Consider the following 17,975-nt stretch of genomic DNA (forward strand, 5'->3'; position numbering starts at 1 on the left):
GTTAGGCTAATCTTGTTGGGGGGGGGTGTCTATTATATCATCTAATTGGTAAGAAGTAAGAAAGCTCCTAAGTTTTGTGTTCTGTGTGTCTAGCCATCTCGCTAAACCTTTGTTGGTTGGAATACCTGTCTGGATGTTTCTCTTGATTTTCTAGTATACAGTCATAATGCACGTCTTTTGCCATATTGAAATTATGACTCCATTTCACACATCAAAATGCTGGAAATGTGGTGATCTTAATGTCAGTTTTTGCTGTGAGCTTGGGAAAAGGAAGAAAACCACATTGTCGAAGTATCTAAATCAGGCACTGGTAACTGAGCCCAGGTCTCACTTTAGGGCTTGCTTGAGTGTTAACCAGAACAGAGAAGCTCCAGGGAAGGTGGGGTGGCTCCCTGCTCCGTGTGGCAGGCTTGGGGTGTAGGAGTGGGCTGGGCACAGCGTGCAGAGTGGCTGATGTGAGAAGAGCTGACAGCGGCATCCCTGCTGCCACCACCCCTGCGAGAGCAGACCTCTGCACTCAGGATAGCACCTGAGAGAGAAAGCAAGCAACATGTCGGGGAGAGCAGCCTTCTGCTGTGGATGCTGGTGCTTGAGAGAGAGGGAAACTCAGGCCTCTCCATGGTCACAGAGAAAAACAGATATCTGGAAAGGCAAAGCCGCTCTGACAGTAAGCAACATATGTAAAGCGCACCAGCCTGCCCACAAACCCCCACACTGTTGGTCTAACTAAAACCAACCTCTTCAAGGCCCCACCTTGCAATTAACTGTAATACGATTTCCCACCCTCTTAACCCCTCTTAACAGTCACAGTGGGGATTAAGTTTCCATGAGTTGAGGGGTGGGGCATTCAATTCACTGCATGGGTGTTTGAAAAAATTACTTAAGGATCTACTCCAGAAAAAAAAAAAAAAAAGTCTAAAAATATTTATTTATTCAGGTCTGGTTATATTCCTCTCTCTCCATCCAAGGTGACTTGCTCTTTAGGATATCTATGGCATGGAACTACATTGTCTTTAGTTGCCGTTCTAATGGGGATTCACCAAAAGCCACACTTTAGAGAAACTATCCAACTTTTAATTTCAGTTATACTTCCAGAGAAGGAGATAAAATGTCCAAAAATATTTTCTGACCTGAGTTTTTGGCCAGGCTGGTTTAATAAAGCTGTATCCCCATATGATGCAGAGTTGTATTAGCTCTGCAGTTATTTTGACATTTAAATAGACAGCAGGAAAACATAATGGCCAACAGTAGGGGCTTTGGAGTCAGAAACACTGGATTGAATCCCACCTCCCCAGCTTGTGCGGGTGTCTCCCTAAATCTCAGCTTTCTTGTCGAATGGTGCCTACTGCTATGGTCTTGTGAAGATAATACACTGTGTGCCTTTCAAAAGTTTGGCCCAGGGTGACTTTTCAGAATTATATCATTAATTCATCATAATAGTTATGCTGCAAGGAAAGAAGAGAGGAGAGCAGTTATGTTTTGGATTGATTTTTCAAATGCAATAAAGTGTTTATATAGCCTTTGAGTAGATATGGGTTAGACTTAATAATCAGCCCATGCTCCCCAGCACACAGCATTGCTACCGTCGTGGCAGTGAGGGGGACAGGCAGGAGAAATGCTCTTCTGGACTTTCATGGATCTCCATGGAGCTCTCCATTCCAGTTCTGTGTGTCCCATCATCACTTTATAACTCCTAATTGTGACATTTTTGTTCTGGGATGACAGATACCTTCTTGTCTCTAAAGTGTGTCTTTTTGGGGGTTTTGCAACTATGGATATGTTTTTATCCTAACCAGCCTGATGCTTAGACCTTTATAAAAGGAAACCTTTCCCCTTCCTCTCCACCTCCCCGCTCCCTTTAGGCCCCCAGTGGTTTCGTAATATTAGAGCCGTCAGGAGGGTTGAAGCTGATTTTCGGGGGCCGGGGGGTGGGGGGGGGATGGCAAATGTGTTTTGAGTATTGAACTGCCGTTGACATCTAAAGTCTCAACCATGCTGTTTTCTCCACACTTCAGCAATCAGGACATCCAGCAAACCCATAAAAAACCAAACTAATAGCATGAATATTCAGTGACCTAGAATACTAATTATTGTCATGAATATTAATGTGATCGGACTTGCTTTTTCCTCTCCTCTTTCTTTCTCCCTCTCTCCCTCGCTCTTTTTTTCCACTTAGCTGGCTCTAAAGATGGGTCATAATGAGAGCATTTAAGAGGGAGCGCTCTCCGCCGTGACAGGGACCGGGGTAATAAGGAGAGCTTGATTAACGCGGTGCACTTGGGGGAGCGATGAGAGGCTTCACGTGGGCCTGTTCGGGGGAGGCGATGAGGCACCGGCGGCTCTGTTGCTGCTCCCGGAGATTAATGAGGCCTAAGAGTGCATTAGGAACAGTGACAAAGGTTTGATCTAATGGGCTCAGTCATTTTTCCTTTGAGTGACAGACGCACAGAAGTAATTGGCTGTGCAGAATGGCAGCTCATTGGCGGTACTTAAGGATACATTATCCCCGTTGTGTGGCCCGCAGAGGCTGTTTATCAAAACCGCTCACACTGCAGACGCGGAGTCGCTAAGCTGCTGTTACAGTGGTAATAGCTATTAAAAAAAAAAAAAAACAACGCAACATCAAAACTAGATCCGTTGTTGTCTCATAGAAACAAAGTTTTTCTTTGTTTGGTTTCAAATGGTCTAGAAAACATTTTAATAACTCCGGAGATGAGCCATGCCCCTCCACATGTGTCTCCTGCCTGTCTCGGTGCCGCACGAGGCTCGTTAGGGTGTCGGAGCCTCGCTTCCCAGCTTCTTCCTCCGTCAACTGGCATCTTCCCACACTTTGGGCTTTGGTTACAACATGCAATCCTCTAACATAAATCGGGTGCTTCTGCCAAACACCCTTCTAGCAACTTGATGATAGAACATTTGCAAATGGAAGCCTTACCGGTTAAGAATTATTTCTCTAAAAAATAATTCAGACATGAGTGTCATATGATATCTGCTTTCATAAAGCAGTTTTATTGGAGTAGGTTTCGATGGCTGTTTAATAATGTAGTATTTTTAGGAGAAAAACTAATATGAGGTTTCTCTTAGGCTAAAATTTCAGGAAGTTAAGGTAAATTTGAAATTAAAGGACCCGAAAGGTAGTGTAGTATTTTATTCTTGACAAAAGTCGCGGCGTCTTTAGCTTTTATGAGAAACGCATTCTTAACTGTTGTTTCCGTGTTTATACATTTCTCACACTGAGGTTTAGGCAAGTTTGTGTTATATCGTTTCCATCATTAAATTGTGAATCTTTAAAGCATAGATCATTATTTCTCTTTCTTTGTTATCCTCTCTTAGTTTCATGACCTAGCAATTATTTGTTCATTAAGTCAATAGTGACTGAGTGTTACCCGTCATTTGAAATGTAAGTGATAAATACAGAGGATAAGTGCTATTTGTTTTATTTCAGATAACAGTTCCTCCGTGGTAGCCTTCTGTGGTCAAGGTCATTGGGGAACAGTTCAGAAATAAGGGAGAATCATGCTTCCAATTTAAGGAAAACTTCTTCAGTTATTTGAGCTGTAAATGGAGTGTTCTTTTCTGTAAGAACCGACTGAAGCAACTCGATTTTTGACTTTAAAGACATAAGAGAGATACTAGAGACGCTAACGATATATGTCTGATGACCGACGTGACTATAACTTAACAAAAGTTGCTTTAGAGACTTTTTCCTCCCCTCTCGAAAATGTGTGTGTTTGGTGAAGAATAGCATTTCAGCTGTTGAAATGATGCTCTCAAGACCAGTGAAATAGCCTTAACCAGAGAAAGCTACTCTCAGAACAGTGCTGTCAAATCCAAATGAACTTTGTATGAAATTCACCTATTGCACCTGTTTTAAAGATGGGACCGTCATGCATGGCAGGTATAGAGACTGGACGTTTGAACTGTTGTTGGGAGTGTGGAACCAAATAAGAAAATGGAGAACAAGGTATGGACACCTTAGGCTTTCTGTTGGTAAAACTTATTACCTGAGTTCTCTAATCATATTCTGTTGCTTTAAACAAAAAAATGCTTATATTCCCTTTTTATAATGTTGTCACACCTCCTTATCACTGTATTGCATATAAATCTGTCCATGTAAGTCATACCCAGAAACAGATCGTGGCTAAGCATTACCATTTCTCTCTCCAAAACGCCGTCAGAATCTGTATAGGAAGTGTTCTTTAAGTGGATGAAAATGGGCAAGATCAGAAGGGCCAAGCATTGTTTTATAAAAATCAGAATAAAATTAACTTTCACATTTTAGGAAATAACCAGTGAACTGTCTAATGCTAGCATTTTGAATTCTGAGCATGACCACAGTGCTGTGTGTAGTAGTATTTGTCATTGCTGCTGGGCCTGGACTCTGTACATTCTTTTTTCTGTGCAGTGTTGAGGTGTATAGCTAGAAAAAGCAGACTTTGTCTTTAGAATAAATATTTCAAATTATTTTTGTGACAGAATTAAAAGATAACACAATCGTTCTGTGAATGTTTGGAAGACCCTTCATATGATCACTTTAATGAGTACTTACCTTTTGACATACCTAATAATTAATCCTGGATTCTCTTATACCCATCCACGAGGCAGAGCAGCAGTCCAGTGATGGGGTGTCAGCAGTTTCTGGTTCTCTAGCTCACCTTTGTCTACATCAGCTCCTGGCCTTCGTCCACTCCCTACATCGTGTCCCAAACACAGGGCTTCTTTTCTTTCTCTCCTTCTTTCCTTTTCTAGATGGTACCTCTGACAATATTGCCCTAACTCCGATCATCAGACCTTTGGGATTTTGGAAGACTGGGAGTGGTAGGAGTGTTGTCGAGTTGCCCACAGTGCTCAGCACTGCACTGGTGATGGTAGGTGTGCAGATCCTCACTGAGTGAGCAAGTGAGCTCGTGCAAATGAGGCTGACCACAGCACCAGGACAAACAGCTATGAGACAAGGGATACAAGCAATGTGCACATGAAAAGAAACAAGAGGAAAACATCCAGACTCTCAGATCTTAAAGACAAACAAAATTAGCAATATTAGCATTTTAAGCTTCTGCTAAAAAATAAACTATAGAGAAAAGGAAAACCCACTGTTGATGAGATTATTAAACTAGTATCTGCAGAGGCTTTGCAGTTTACAGAGTGCTTTACATAATTTGATCATTATGTTAACCACATGGGGCATATTATTATCATCATCATTATTACCATATCTTCATTATTATTCTGCATTCTACAAATTATGGACTGAACTGAATTGTTTAAAAGATTCCCAGTTTCCATCTTCTTTTAGCCACTGGTCATTAAGAAAATTTATTAGCAGCATATATCGTGAATCAGAAAGATATATGTGCTGTTTGTCCCAGTAATAACTCTGCTGAGAACTAATCCTAAGGAAAATCTGAAAGTAGAAGATGTCCTTTGCAGTGTTGTTTATAATAATGAGGAATTAGAAACAACCAAAACTATCTCAAAGTAGGAAAATGGCAGTATAAATTATCTACATTAAATCAATGTTATACATAGCTAAAATTATTATGAAGGTTATGTAATAATATGGGAAAATGTTTGGTAAGTCATATTAAAGAAGTATAATATAAAATGACACCATTTTGATGGCCCTAACTAAGAAAAACGTATGCGTATGTTCTATGAAGAGTTGATCTGTTAGACGGGATTTCAGTAGACTTAATTTATATTATTTATATGTCTGTATAAAACTTATTTGCAAAATAAGTTTTAAGAAATTTATACCACAATAGGCTCCACCACCCCCCTTTTTTTGGCATCATAATTAGAATAGGGAAAAATCAGAATAAAATTAGCCATTTTCACATTTTAGGAGATAATCATAAACTGTCTAATTCCAGGATTTTAAATTCTGAACATGGTCACAGTGCTGTATTTTGTAGCAATTACATTTGGTATTGTGACTATTTCTGTACTCTGTGCATTCTTTTTTCTATGATAAACATAATGTAGAAATATATAACCCCCCCAAAAATGCATAGTCGTTTGAGAAACATCATATTTGTACCTCAGTGTTGAACCCTTTTACAAAACAAGCATCACAGGCAGCATAGTCCTGGGTGCTGATGTCTTTAAGAAAAGACACTGAATGTGCTTTTGCAAAAAATTCCTCTTAGCCTGAATTTCTGGTTGCCAAAAGGAGGGCAGATTTCCAATGCAAATATTTACGATAGTGAGCCCTACTCACAGGCACTTAAATCATTCATCTCTCACTTTTTATGGTAGTGTTGTGAATTGCATTCTTTTTGGGTTTATAATTAGAGGATGGAACAGATGGCAAAGGCCTAGTTTGCAGTGATGTGACCATTAGAATGGCCTTCATCGTCCGGTTGTGATTCCAGGGAACCTGTTTTTCTCATGCATGCTCAGAACAGTATGGGACAGCTGTGGGTTTGCACGGTAGCCACACACTCTGAGTTTTTGCAACATCTGAAGCTACATAGGAATGAGACTGGACCTAAAAAAGTAGTCTCTGGATGTTTCTAAGGGTAAGGCTTCTGGAGGGGAAAGGTGAGGTCCTGTGAATCATATTTCTATAATTGTGATTTTTTCTAAAGTTACACAATTCCACAATGGGAATAAACATCTGTTTTATGCTCAGGTGTTCATAGAACGCTCTTTGGGTGTGTCCTCTTCTCTCAGTGTACGCGAGAGTTAGGTATCACCTTTCACAAATAGTTGCTGTTCTTTTCAGGCTTATTTAACCAGTAAGTGCCAAGTATTGTTTTCCTAGTTAAACCCTTCGGTAAAATTAAGTCTTGTTTGTGAAGATAGACCAAAATGGGAAGGTGCAGTGAACAAAATTTTGTATTTTAAAAGAAATGGTTGTTGATGAATCTTTATTTGAATGCTATACATCATTTCAGAGTATAAATTTTTTCAAAAATTAGGACAGACTATTTTTTAATGCAGTAAGTCCATAGCTTAAAAGAGGAATTCTGTCTTTGATGTCATTTGGTGGATGAAAACATTCTCGTTCAATAGAAAACCAGCATCTTTTTCATGCTTGTTTGAGACCAGTGCAGGCAGCACACTGATATTCATTCAGATATAAATGCCATATTCACTTTGAAATGCAAATTATTTAAAGAAAAATAGCATATGGTGGAGGTAAGTACCTTTTCAAATCAACTCTTACACTTTAGGGATATAAGTACAGCTGAAATTATTCTTTGGAAAGAATCTGGTGCTTTTGACACATGGAAGCTCGCACTAATCAAGGCGGCCCCGCAAGCACACACACATCCACATCAAGGAAGCGGCGCTGCGCGTCCATGGATTAGCTTGGTAATGCAGCCGCCCGCTGCTAGGCAGGGCGAGCACCAGCTGATCGTAGATGGGGTATTTAAGGAAACACTCTTTCTGAGTTCAGAATGGGCCAAGTAGTCAACCATGTATTTCATGGTAATGCAAATAATATTTGGGGTAAAATACTGAGACAAATGCCAAAAAGGTCCTTTTGTGACCCCTTCATATGGAAACCAGTACCCCGTACTGTTTAGGGCTGGGCCACTCTTTAAGAAGTTATTGCTTTTGAGACAGTTTTCTTGCCCACCCCAGTTCCTGGCCTGACTTCTGCATTCACAAGCCATTTAAATGACAGTATTAGCTTTGGGGGGTAAGTTTTATTGATGTAACATATGTGTAGAAAGTGAGAAATCCTAAGTTACAGCTAAGCATACAGGTGACCAGCACTCAGATCAAGAAGCAGCAGATAGACAGCCACACCTCCAAGAAGCCCCCGTGGGCACCGTCCTGTCACCACACACACATACAAGGGTCATTGCCATGTGATTTCTCATTCTGCAGACTGGTTTTGCCTGTTGTTCTGGAACCGTCCTAATGGCTGGTGCCTTTGCGGTCATCTTCTTTTGCTTCGCGTTCTGTGGTGTTTGTCCCTGTTGTGGCCGTGTCATTAGTTCACTGGTTCTTGCTGGTGTGTAATCTTCCATTGTATGGATATACCACAGTGTGCTTATGGTGGGTGCACATTTCGATTGTTTCCATTTGGAGGCTATTACGAGTAATGCTGCTGTGAACATTCCATACATGCTTTTCGGAGGACATATTTACGTACATCTGTATGATAAAGGGATGTGACAGGAGAAGAGGAATCTCGACAGAGAAAAAAATGAATTGCATTTTGAAATGTTTAATGAAAGCTTTACATCTGGTGAGTCAACTAGAAGAACAGCTTAGGTCATGCTGGGACAGTACTTGGATAAGGTAGTATCCCGTCTTTCCATCTGTTCTTTAGATGAGTCTAATTCCAAAGCATAAAAGAAATCTGCAATGTTCATGAAATCTTCCCGGTACCTTCCGGCAGGAGTGATCTCCCTGCCCCTTGTCCTTTCTTTCAGCTCTTGCATTTTGGCCATTTGTGGACTTGTCTGTTACTTTCTAGTAGACTAGTCTGTAGGTTTCCTAAGGGCAGGGTCTCTGTTTCCTTCATTGTGCCCAGCACAGTAGGAGCTCGACGCAATGATATGAGGAACTCTAGAAGGTCAGTGTTAAAACAGGAGGCAAGCACTGTGCAAGGTCCGACTTTGCCCTGTCTGCCAGCTACCAAGTTAGCCTGCCGCAGTTGGATGGTGAGACTCCTGTCAGGACAGATGAATTTATGACTCACAGCAGTGGCAGCAGCCAGAGTATCAGCATGGTCATGCACTGGTTCCCCAAGCCCCAGTTCCCACAGTGTGACGTGAGGGCTGGGTGACAGCAGCACACACAGTGGCTTATGTTACAGGAGATGAACCTCGCATTTAGCCCCGTGTTTAGGAAACCCCAGTCTTTTATAATGCGATACAAGCAAGCCTGCCCAACCTTTGTTGTGGAAAATGACATTATGTTTCTTATCCTAGACAGCAAACAAACTGCCCTCCTCTGGAGGAAGATACATTCCCTGTCATTCAAGTCTGTCCCTTTATAGACATCCCTGGAAAGATAATACAGAACAAAAGTGTGCCCGTGTCTACACTCAAGACCCGTGGACAGCTGGCTACCAACTGTAGGGTAGAGGGACATGCTGCGAGGCTGGGGGAGCGGAGGGGGAGCGGGGAGGATTGAAAGGACAGCCTTGTGCTCATTCTGCAGGAGGCTAGTGTCCCCTGGCCTTCAGTGAGCACAGCTTCCTTTTGAGACCTCTTGTCAGTGGACGCTGATGAGGTTGGTGAGTTAGAACCAGTTGTGAGACCTGTTCCGGGAGGACTCTCTAATCTGGCTTTTAGAATCTCCTCTCTCTAGGGAAATACAGACGAGCCTGTATACAAGGTAGCTTTCAGTTGTGGGGTGCTAAGAGTCACCCCACATCTAAAGGGCATTTCTTATTTCTTATTTCATTTCTTATTTCTTAGACACACAAATGAAATTCTCTGGCAGAACCGGTTTGTGTTTAGGTGGTCCCGTGATAGGGAGGGAAGCGAGAGTCTCTCCTGGGCCAAGGGTCAGTCAGGGTGTGGCTTCTTGTAGGCCATGTGCACCTTCAGCGGGAGCGACCAGCTTGGGGCACACCCACCCTGTAATCCTACTGGCATTGTCGGTCTGTAGCTCCCATCCTGCTAGCCATCTTGTACTTATAATTCTAATGGCTGGCTAGCAAGAGGTCGGGTCTCTTCTTAACGTTTATACCCTTCTGGCTGTCAGGTAAAGGTGTAAGAATTTGATTTAAGTAATTAGTGTAGCAGCACCAGAGCTAGATGTCTTCCTTGTGTGTTGATGGTCATGTGGGTTTTAGATCCCCAGCCCTTCAGCCTCCACCAGGCAGGGCTGCTTCTAGCTAAGCAAGGCCCAGCATTGTGGTTCCCGTGCAGTTGAGGCTGACCTTGATTGTGCTAGAATAACGTTTAGGCACATGTGCGTCTTAGGTGGTCTTGATGTCAAGATCCTACCTCTTAAGCAATCAGATAAAGTCACAGCTTCTCTCACAAATGAGAGCTTCAGATCCTCAGCCTTAATTGATAACTTGTTAACTTGAAATTAATTACCATTCAATGAAAAATGTAGCCCTCAAGTACTTTGAGAGAGTATAAAGTGGTTTTATACATAGCATCTCTCATTTATGCTTAAATGTACTTTAAAAAGTGTTGAAAACTCTCTGCATGGTCACACATAGAGTAGGTGTTGCTAGATGCTTACAGATAAGAAACTGGAAGCAGGGATAGTGCTACTTGGCCAGTTAATTAATGACATTCATTCAGGAACAAAAATGAAATGAAATATCAGACTTTGTGTGGTATGTATATGTAAAAATAAGCATTAAATATTATGACCAACTATAATTAGATTTGAAATGTGTACAGTTATTTAAGATATTCACTAAGCATTTGGGGGTTGTTTTTCTTCGATGGATTTACTGAAAGTACGTAAAAATGCCTCAGAGTGTGACCATTGGCCTGGGATTGCTCACACGTGGGGCGCAAGATGCTTCACAGTTTCTGTTTAGCCAGCACGGCTGCTCCCCCGGTCCTGGCTGAGTCTGTAGACCACTGGTTTAAAATATTTGTCTTCATGTGTTTATATTTAAAGGCAAGTATCTGTGGATCCCTAAACTATATATTTAGGGCAGAAACAATATTTCTTACCCTTTGTAATTTTTTTTTTTTTTTAGTTCAGCAAGTGTATTTCCCATCATCTCAGAAAACACTTTTGTTTCCTTATGTCACAGTTAGTTGGTGTTTTCAGAAAAAATTCAACTGATATGAATATAGAGTGAATGAGTATATATAGAAAAGAGATTTACTCCCTTAGGAGAAAATCATAAATGTTTTATTTTGGAAATGAGAATCCTCCTACGCATATTTTTGGAAGGTTTATGTAACTCAAAGTAACCAAGTTCAGGGGCGAGGTGGGCAGGTCACTGCGTGCAGTGGGGCAGGTGGGTGGCAGGTGTCACCCTGGCGATAGCGTTGTCCACTTACATCCTACAGACAGATCTGAGATAGAGTTAGCTCATTGTTTCCGGACACAAACACAGGCCCATGACTGCCAGATAGTCTCATATTCTAAGTGATGCCAGAAAACATGGATTTTGGTAACATTTCCCAACTTAATTCTCCTTCAAAAAAAATAAAAAATGCATCTCTGAGCTCAACCTAGACTCCAGGCCACGAGTGTATGGATCTGGTTTAAAATTTTACGTTTATACCTGTGTGTCCATATATACACATTGGCCAAAATTCAGCCCTGTCGTTTCTGTTTAGTCCCACAATTGGGAACTGGGTGTGGTTGGGATAAGGGGGACATCCCATGCTAAAGGGTTCTGAGAATCTGCTCTCTAAAGATTGTGCACACCCGTTTTGGATTCTTCCATCCAGACACCAGGAGCCCACGGTCTTGCAGGAGGTTCTTCAGTGATGCATTAGCGGCACCGTCCACTTGTTTTCATCTGTGAGGACATTTTAAGGAATCTCCCCTTTCCTGTTTCGGCAGTGCGATATTTGGCCCTGAGATGTAGAGCGTGCAGTGAGTTCTCCATCAGCTGTCTCCGTCTGAGCGTTTTATGCATTCCCACCTTGACTCAGGTTGAGTTGGCTGTCTTTCTGAGTTTGTTGATACTTCCAGAGTTTTGTTTCAAGTAGTCAGTGATAGATGCACTAAAATAACTTCCTCTGCCTTATAAAGGAGATAATTCTGGGACGTTTTAGACCGCTTCTCTTGGGGACACTCTCAGGGGAGGATGAGTGAGGCAAGCGGTGCTGCAATGGACAGAGTGAATTTAGTTTTGTTTTTTCAGGTGTTTGGACTTTGTGTGCCTAATGCTGGTATAAAATGAGGTTTGTGGACAGATTCCACACTTGGTGATGACTTGTCAGGGGTCTTGGGCATTGTAGTGAGGAAGGAATCATCTCCTTGACATTTTAACAATGTGGCCGGTGTCTCTGAGGGCAGGAGGGGCTCAGAGGTGCCTGGCATAGAAGTCAGGGTCACAGCAGAGGAAGTGTCTCACCTCTGCTTGCATGTACCTTTTCGTTGTTCTTTTCCACTGTTCTTTTTCCACCTTTCCCTTTTCCTTCCACCTGCCATAAAAATGTTGGCAGTGTCTTGAAGCCTCTGTGTACTTGGACGAGTTCACATGATAAAAGCAGTAGGGGCCAACGGAGCCCCGCTGCTCTTGGGAAGCGCCTCTTCCCCGAATGCAGCTCCGATTGGTGGATTTGTGGGTTGGGGTCCCCGCAGGGAAGAGTAGCACAGGGGACAGTGCAGGCACTAGGGCTGGTGGAAATGGTGCCAGGACTACCCATGGGCCCTACAGCGTAGGGTCACCTGAACAAGCCTTACAGCAGAGAGGCCCATGGCCAGCCCGAGACAGCTGCTCAGGAAGAGAGCCTGGGAACAAACACCAGATCTCACCCATCTCCCTCCTTTAAATTCCTGCACACTCCTGGTTGGTGAGCCCAGCTGGCAGCCAGATGGTGCTGGAGACAGTGGATGTACCCGTATGGGTGCCCTCCCAGGAGGAGGGCGGGAGGAGAAGGGGTGCAACAGGAACACGGTGGGCACAGGCTGCAGGAGGAGACTGGGCTGCTCCCCTGCAGGTGGGGGCATCTTATCTGTGCTGCCCGCTGTGGGTTCTCAATACCCTGTGGTAGTGGGATCTGGCCAGGGAGAACTGTTCGCAGAGGACAGCTACAGGTGGCCTCAGTGGTGACAGTGGAGAATACTGGAAGAAGCATGTGATGTTCCCCTTAGTGCCACCTGTCTGGCCCTGGGCTGTTCCTCTGCCACATGCCTGGCCCACCTCCCTGACTGTAGTGAGGGTTGGTACAGGAGTAGGCTGGGTGCCCTAGCATCACACTGCCATTCAGGATGTGGGCACAGGGTGGTGCTGTGCATTTCCAGGGTTGTAGGGCATGCCCAAGCCCTAAAATCAAGCTCTCAGAACATCAGAAATGGGGAGGAATGGAAAAACTGGCTCAAAACCCTACAACTAGACAGAGGAGCCGAGACCCAAGGCTTCCAACCCGCACTCCTGTGCTTTTCCCCCAGGAGCACCTTTGATAACAATGGTCTATGGTGGTGGAGAGCTATAGTACCAGTGTTTGTTTCCTTTAGTAGTTATCTTCTGGGTTTGAGTGTTTCTTTAATTAATCTGAGCTCTATGTCAGGTCCACTGAAACTTTAATGTGCACATGGATCACCTGGGGATCTCATTAAGATGCAGGTGTGAGGGTGGGGCCTGGGATTCTACATTTCCAACATGCTCCCAGGCAGTGCTGCTGCTGTTGGTCCAAGGACCACATTTTGAGTAGGAAGATGTGGCCTTCCAATCCTTCCCTCGCTAAGGTGTCACTTTGGGCTTTTTTCTGGAATCAGGTAGACCTATGTATGAATAATTTCCCTTATGATACTCAAAATATACCCAGTTCAGACAACAGCATAAAATAGGTTTTTTTTTTTTTTTTTTTAAGGTAGAAATATGTTTTTAAAAACTAATCCCTAGTCTTCACCAATCACGTATTTGTTGTGTTGGTCACATACTGTGCTTCAGTAAATGATTTTGTAACTTTACAGTGCTGCACAGGATTGCAGAGAGGTTGCTTGTTTGTAGAGGAGCCCTGGCTCCTGCCTCTGGCTGTTCATCCAAATCACCAGAGTACTTTTGAAAATGCATATTCTCCCCAGCCCCTGCCTCTGCTCCTTTGAATCAAAATCCGTATTTTTTGAAGCCTCTACTTTTAAAAAGCTCCATAGGAAATTCTGGTAATTGGCCAGATTTAGGAACCACTAATATGGGCTGTGTACTTAAAATCTTATACTGTGAAAACCTTCTATTGAAACAGTATAGAATTTAATTGGTTCTTCACTAAGACAATCAGAAGAAAGTTACAAAAGAAAACCTAATACCTCTGAAGATCTGCTTATAGATCTAACAAACTAATTCACAAGCAGCAAGGTATGATTGGCTAAGCTTTAGAGAAAGGCACTTAATTATGTTTTTGAGTCTAAAATTGGAGTGACCAGATAATAATTCATTTTGATGTTGAGCAACTGATTCAAATCATTAAGTATACAATGGAATCATTTTTCATCACAGTCCATGTGCTGTGAAGTCGCTAAGGTTATTTTTCCTCGGCTTAGTCTTTTCAAGGTTAAGGGTAAACTTATCTGGTTTAAGAGTCTGCGTTCCCTCCGTGTTGTGTCTAGGGCTTTGATTTGTGTTGATCATAAAGTAAAGCTTCACCATGAAAATAATCCTCTGGCACCAGACAGTTGACTCCCAATCGGTGATCATTTTCAGTTCCATTGACATGTTGACACAGCGGGGCTCCTGTAGCGCCCATCTTGCTGGCCTCCTGGACAGCGGTGCTTTTGCAGGACTGCCTGGGTCTTTTGCCTTGACCTGCACTGGACTTGGAGGTTGTGGTTGGGGTGCAGGTTTTTGCTCGGGATTGTCTTGTGTGCCCTCATCTGAAGGACGGGTTTCTTCACATTGCGTTCCAAGCACGATCAAGATTTGCGTCACCTTTTTATTCCTCTTGAGTGTTTTCTGTGTGGTGCTTTCATCTGCCATGTAGGCAGGACGAGGGCAGCTCTCAGTGGTAATAAGGTATGTTGTGTGCCAGCGTGTAGGCGTGTGCCAACGTAGACTAGCGTGCGCTGGCTTCTGTGGTCTGCAGTCGCCGTGGTGTTCACCTGACTTGTTTATTCCTAGGGAATGTCACTAGTGCATCTGGGTCTCAGATGGCAAGCGGCGTCAGCCTGGTCTCCTTCAACAGCCGGCCCGATGGCATGTACCAGCGCTCCTACTCAGTCTCCAGTGCCGACCAGTGGAGTGAGGCTACAGTCATTGCAAACTCGGCCATCAGCAGTGGTAAGAAGGGGCACAGCCCCATGGACCCGTGGCCACCTTAGGGTCCTCCGTTGTAAGCCAGGGGCTGAACGTGACGCCCGAGCTCCCATGCTCCACTTGGAGCACGGTGCCCATGGGGCTGCTGCGGTGGCAGTGCACATCTGGCCTTTCATCTGTGGGACATTTGTCCTTGCTAGGCTGTCTCACCCATGTGATCTCATCTGTTCCTCTTCAGTGCAGGGAGCAGACATTCGTCCCCATTTGACAGATTTGGAAACTGGGGCTGCAGACAGGGCAAGTGGCTTACCCAGAGTCATGACAGGGAAGTGGCAGAGCTGAGAAATAATGTCAGATTTTATGTCCCAATCATACTGACCTACATAGTGTGGCCTACACTTCTGCCATCGGTGCACATTTTATATCATTAGGATTAATTCTTTCTCCTTGTCAGTTTTCCAGGATTCCTGATGTAACCTCTAAACTCGGGAGAATGCCCTCCATAATCCCTCAGTCCTAGATTTCCTTCAGCTTTTTCTTTTTTTGGCAAGTGTAGCAGCTTCTTGGGGACAAGTGTGCACGTTGGAAACGATCTTGTCGTGCGTGTGAAACATGAATCAGCACAGAGAGCACACGGGCTGGCTGCAGCATGCTTTGCCTGTAGCATTTTGTCTATGGCCTGTTCACCGGTATTTAAAGGAATTCCCACTGTTGTATGCAATCTATCAGGCAGGGTTTTAGAGTAATTTTAGCATAATTTGTTCTAATTAAAAGATTCCACATCAGGTCTTCCCTGTAGACCCGCCAGCTGCTGCAGCAGGACGTTTGCTTTGGGTAAACATCGTCCTCTGTCTAGTTCCTCACACTCCTCCAGCAGACGCTGCCAGGCAAAGGCTTTAAAGGAGCACAGCTCCAAACCAAGTTAGCAGAAGTGGAGCCAGGAAAAGCTGCTCCAGAGGATGCCACAGTGGTGCGGCTCTGGAAATGCCTGTGACTTGGAGCCCTGGGCCCAGCACGTCCCGTTTCCAGCCGCAGGCTCCTCCCCACAAAGCCACTGCTTTGATAGATGGCACCCGTCTGCCTTCAGCCCCCTCCAGGCTCTTCCAGGCTCTCTGCCTTTAATCTGCAATCATGGTGGTACCTTGAGAACCTCAAGGAAGGGGGTTTGAAGTCATCATGAGCTACTCACCTGCAGGTTATTCCCTTCCCAACCACTGCGTGCCGCGGAAGACGTGGTGGTGAGCCTTTTCATCAGACCCGTGTGCTTCAGCCACAGTGCCCCACCTGCCGACCAGGCAGCCTAGAGCAAGCAGCCTCCCCTTGCCAGCCTCTGTTTCTTACCTATTTGATGGGCACACTCTTCTCTCCCTTATGTAACCATTAGGCATGCGGCACACACAATGCATAGCTTCCGTTACTGAGAATCTATTTATTACCACGGCCACTCTTTTAGATGGAGCAAGTTAAGGAGCAAAGGCCTTAAAGGTGCTCAGCTCTATACTTATTTCTTTATCAAATACTATAAAATATTGATTATCAATTACTATTACTATTGATAAGGTGGAATTCTGTCACCGCCATCCCGTGAAGGTGTGTACCCACAGAGCCACATCTGAGGGCACAGGGAGATCCAGGCTGGGCCTCCCCAGAGCCTGGCATGTGTGTGGCGTGGACGAGTGTGCCTGGCCAAGCAGCTTCTACCTTACAAAACTTTCCTCCTTTGAGTGAGACACAGTCTGGTTAGAATGACAGCTTTGGGGTTCCATTCCTTTTATGCTACAGGAGTTATATTTGCGAAGAAGGGGGGATTCAAAGAACAAGTTCCTGAAAGAGACCATCACCCCAAGTCTGTGCTTCCCCTGCACTCAGAATATTTTTATAAAAAAGGCATTTTGACAGCATATCAATCTATCTGAAAAACATTCTATACAGATTTTCCTTTTGCACAATTATCTCTTTGATAAAGGCTCATAAGATAACTTTCTCTCTACTAAATAACTCTTTGTGTTTCATTATACGTGTATGTACAGTAGGCATTTCCACACTGCCAAATCATCAGACTCCATTATTTCCAGACTCTTGGTTTGGTTGGAAGTCTCTTTCCATGGAAGTTGACACAGACCTATACGGTATCTATAAGAGACTGAAGTCACCTACATTGGAATGCTGTTTTTAAATCCACAAAGCGATTTCTTATATATTAACACACTTAGGCATCCCGTAAAGACCAGTGTGCTGCCTGACCTCATACAGTGTGATCACAGGAGATAAGAAGCACAGGTGTGGGCTGGGGGGTCGGCGGCTGAGGGACGCGGGTGCAGAGCTGAGGGACGCGGGTGCAGAGCTGCAGGGGAAGCCAGGGCTGACTCTGTGCAGGTAGTATAAGGATTGATACAGTTAATCAAGGAATACTTCCCAAGGAGAATTGGACTTGAGAACTGCTTAAAGAACCAGATGGATTTTTTTGTGCAAAACAGCAGGAGGAAGTTATTATAAGCATTGGGGCAATTTGGACAAAGACTCAGAGGAAGAAAAGGGAAAATGGAACGGCCAAGGAGCCGCAGTGAAGTGAGAGGTGTTGGGTGCAGCAAGATGAGGAGAGATGAAAAGAGGAGAGCTGAGTATTGACGGGCCAGAATTGCCAGGTTCATTTGCATCTTATTTTAAGACTTAGAGCAGACGTTTTAAAGAGCAAAGATCCAGAAAGACAACAGAACAGTACACAGAAATAGGTTTCTCGCAGTTTTACAGGGATTTTCCTCAATGCCTGTATTTTCTAAGGATTGATAATGTCACACCTGAAATATTGTTGAAAGGGAAGCAATGATAATAAGGGCTAATATTTATTGAGAGCGTCCCGAGGGTTATCTCACTTGATCCTCACGGAGTAGACTGTTGTCAGCTTCGTTTTACCAATGGGTAGACTGGTACAGAAGGGTTAAATGTCACTTGTCTAAAGGCACATTCTGGGAAGGGCCAGGATTCAAACTCAGGTGGCCTGATTCCAGGTCTCAGTTCTCCAGGTGTGCTTCTTGGACCACCACCAGCAGCATACCCTGGGAACTGCTTGGAAATGCAACTTCTCAGGCCCCATTCGAGGTCCACTGAATTTAAAACTTAGGCCATAGGACCCAGCAGTCTGCATTAGCAAGCCCCT

General features: G+C 43.9%; 1 protein-coding gene across 11 annotated transcripts in view; it reads left to right on the plus strand.

The window, feature by feature from the left end:
* Nucleotides 1-17,975, plus strand: part of AGAP1 (ArfGAP with GTPase domain, ankyrin repeat and PH domain 1) — a 571,061-nt gene that overhangs the window by 377,783 nt on the left and 175,303 nt on the right. For 8 of the 11 annotated variants that reach the window (XM_063088245.1, XM_063088260.1, XM_063088272.1 and 5 more), the window contains one exon: nt 14,684-14,842. The exons of the other annotated variants lie outside the window; for them this stretch is intronic. In XM_063088245.1, coding sequence (XP_062944315.1) covers nt 14,684-14,842 — 159 coding nt within the window. The remainder of the gene's footprint in view (nt 1-14,683; nt 14,843-17,975) is intronic. 11 annotated transcript variants of the gene reach the window in all.

This window comes from Cynocephalus volans, chromosome 1, assembly GCF_027409185.1.
Source record: "Cynocephalus volans isolate mCynVol1 chromosome 1, mCynVol1.pri, whole genome shotgun sequence".
Lineage (NCBI taxonomy): Eukaryota > Metazoa > Chordata > Mammalia > Dermoptera > Cynocephalidae > Cynocephalus > Cynocephalus volans.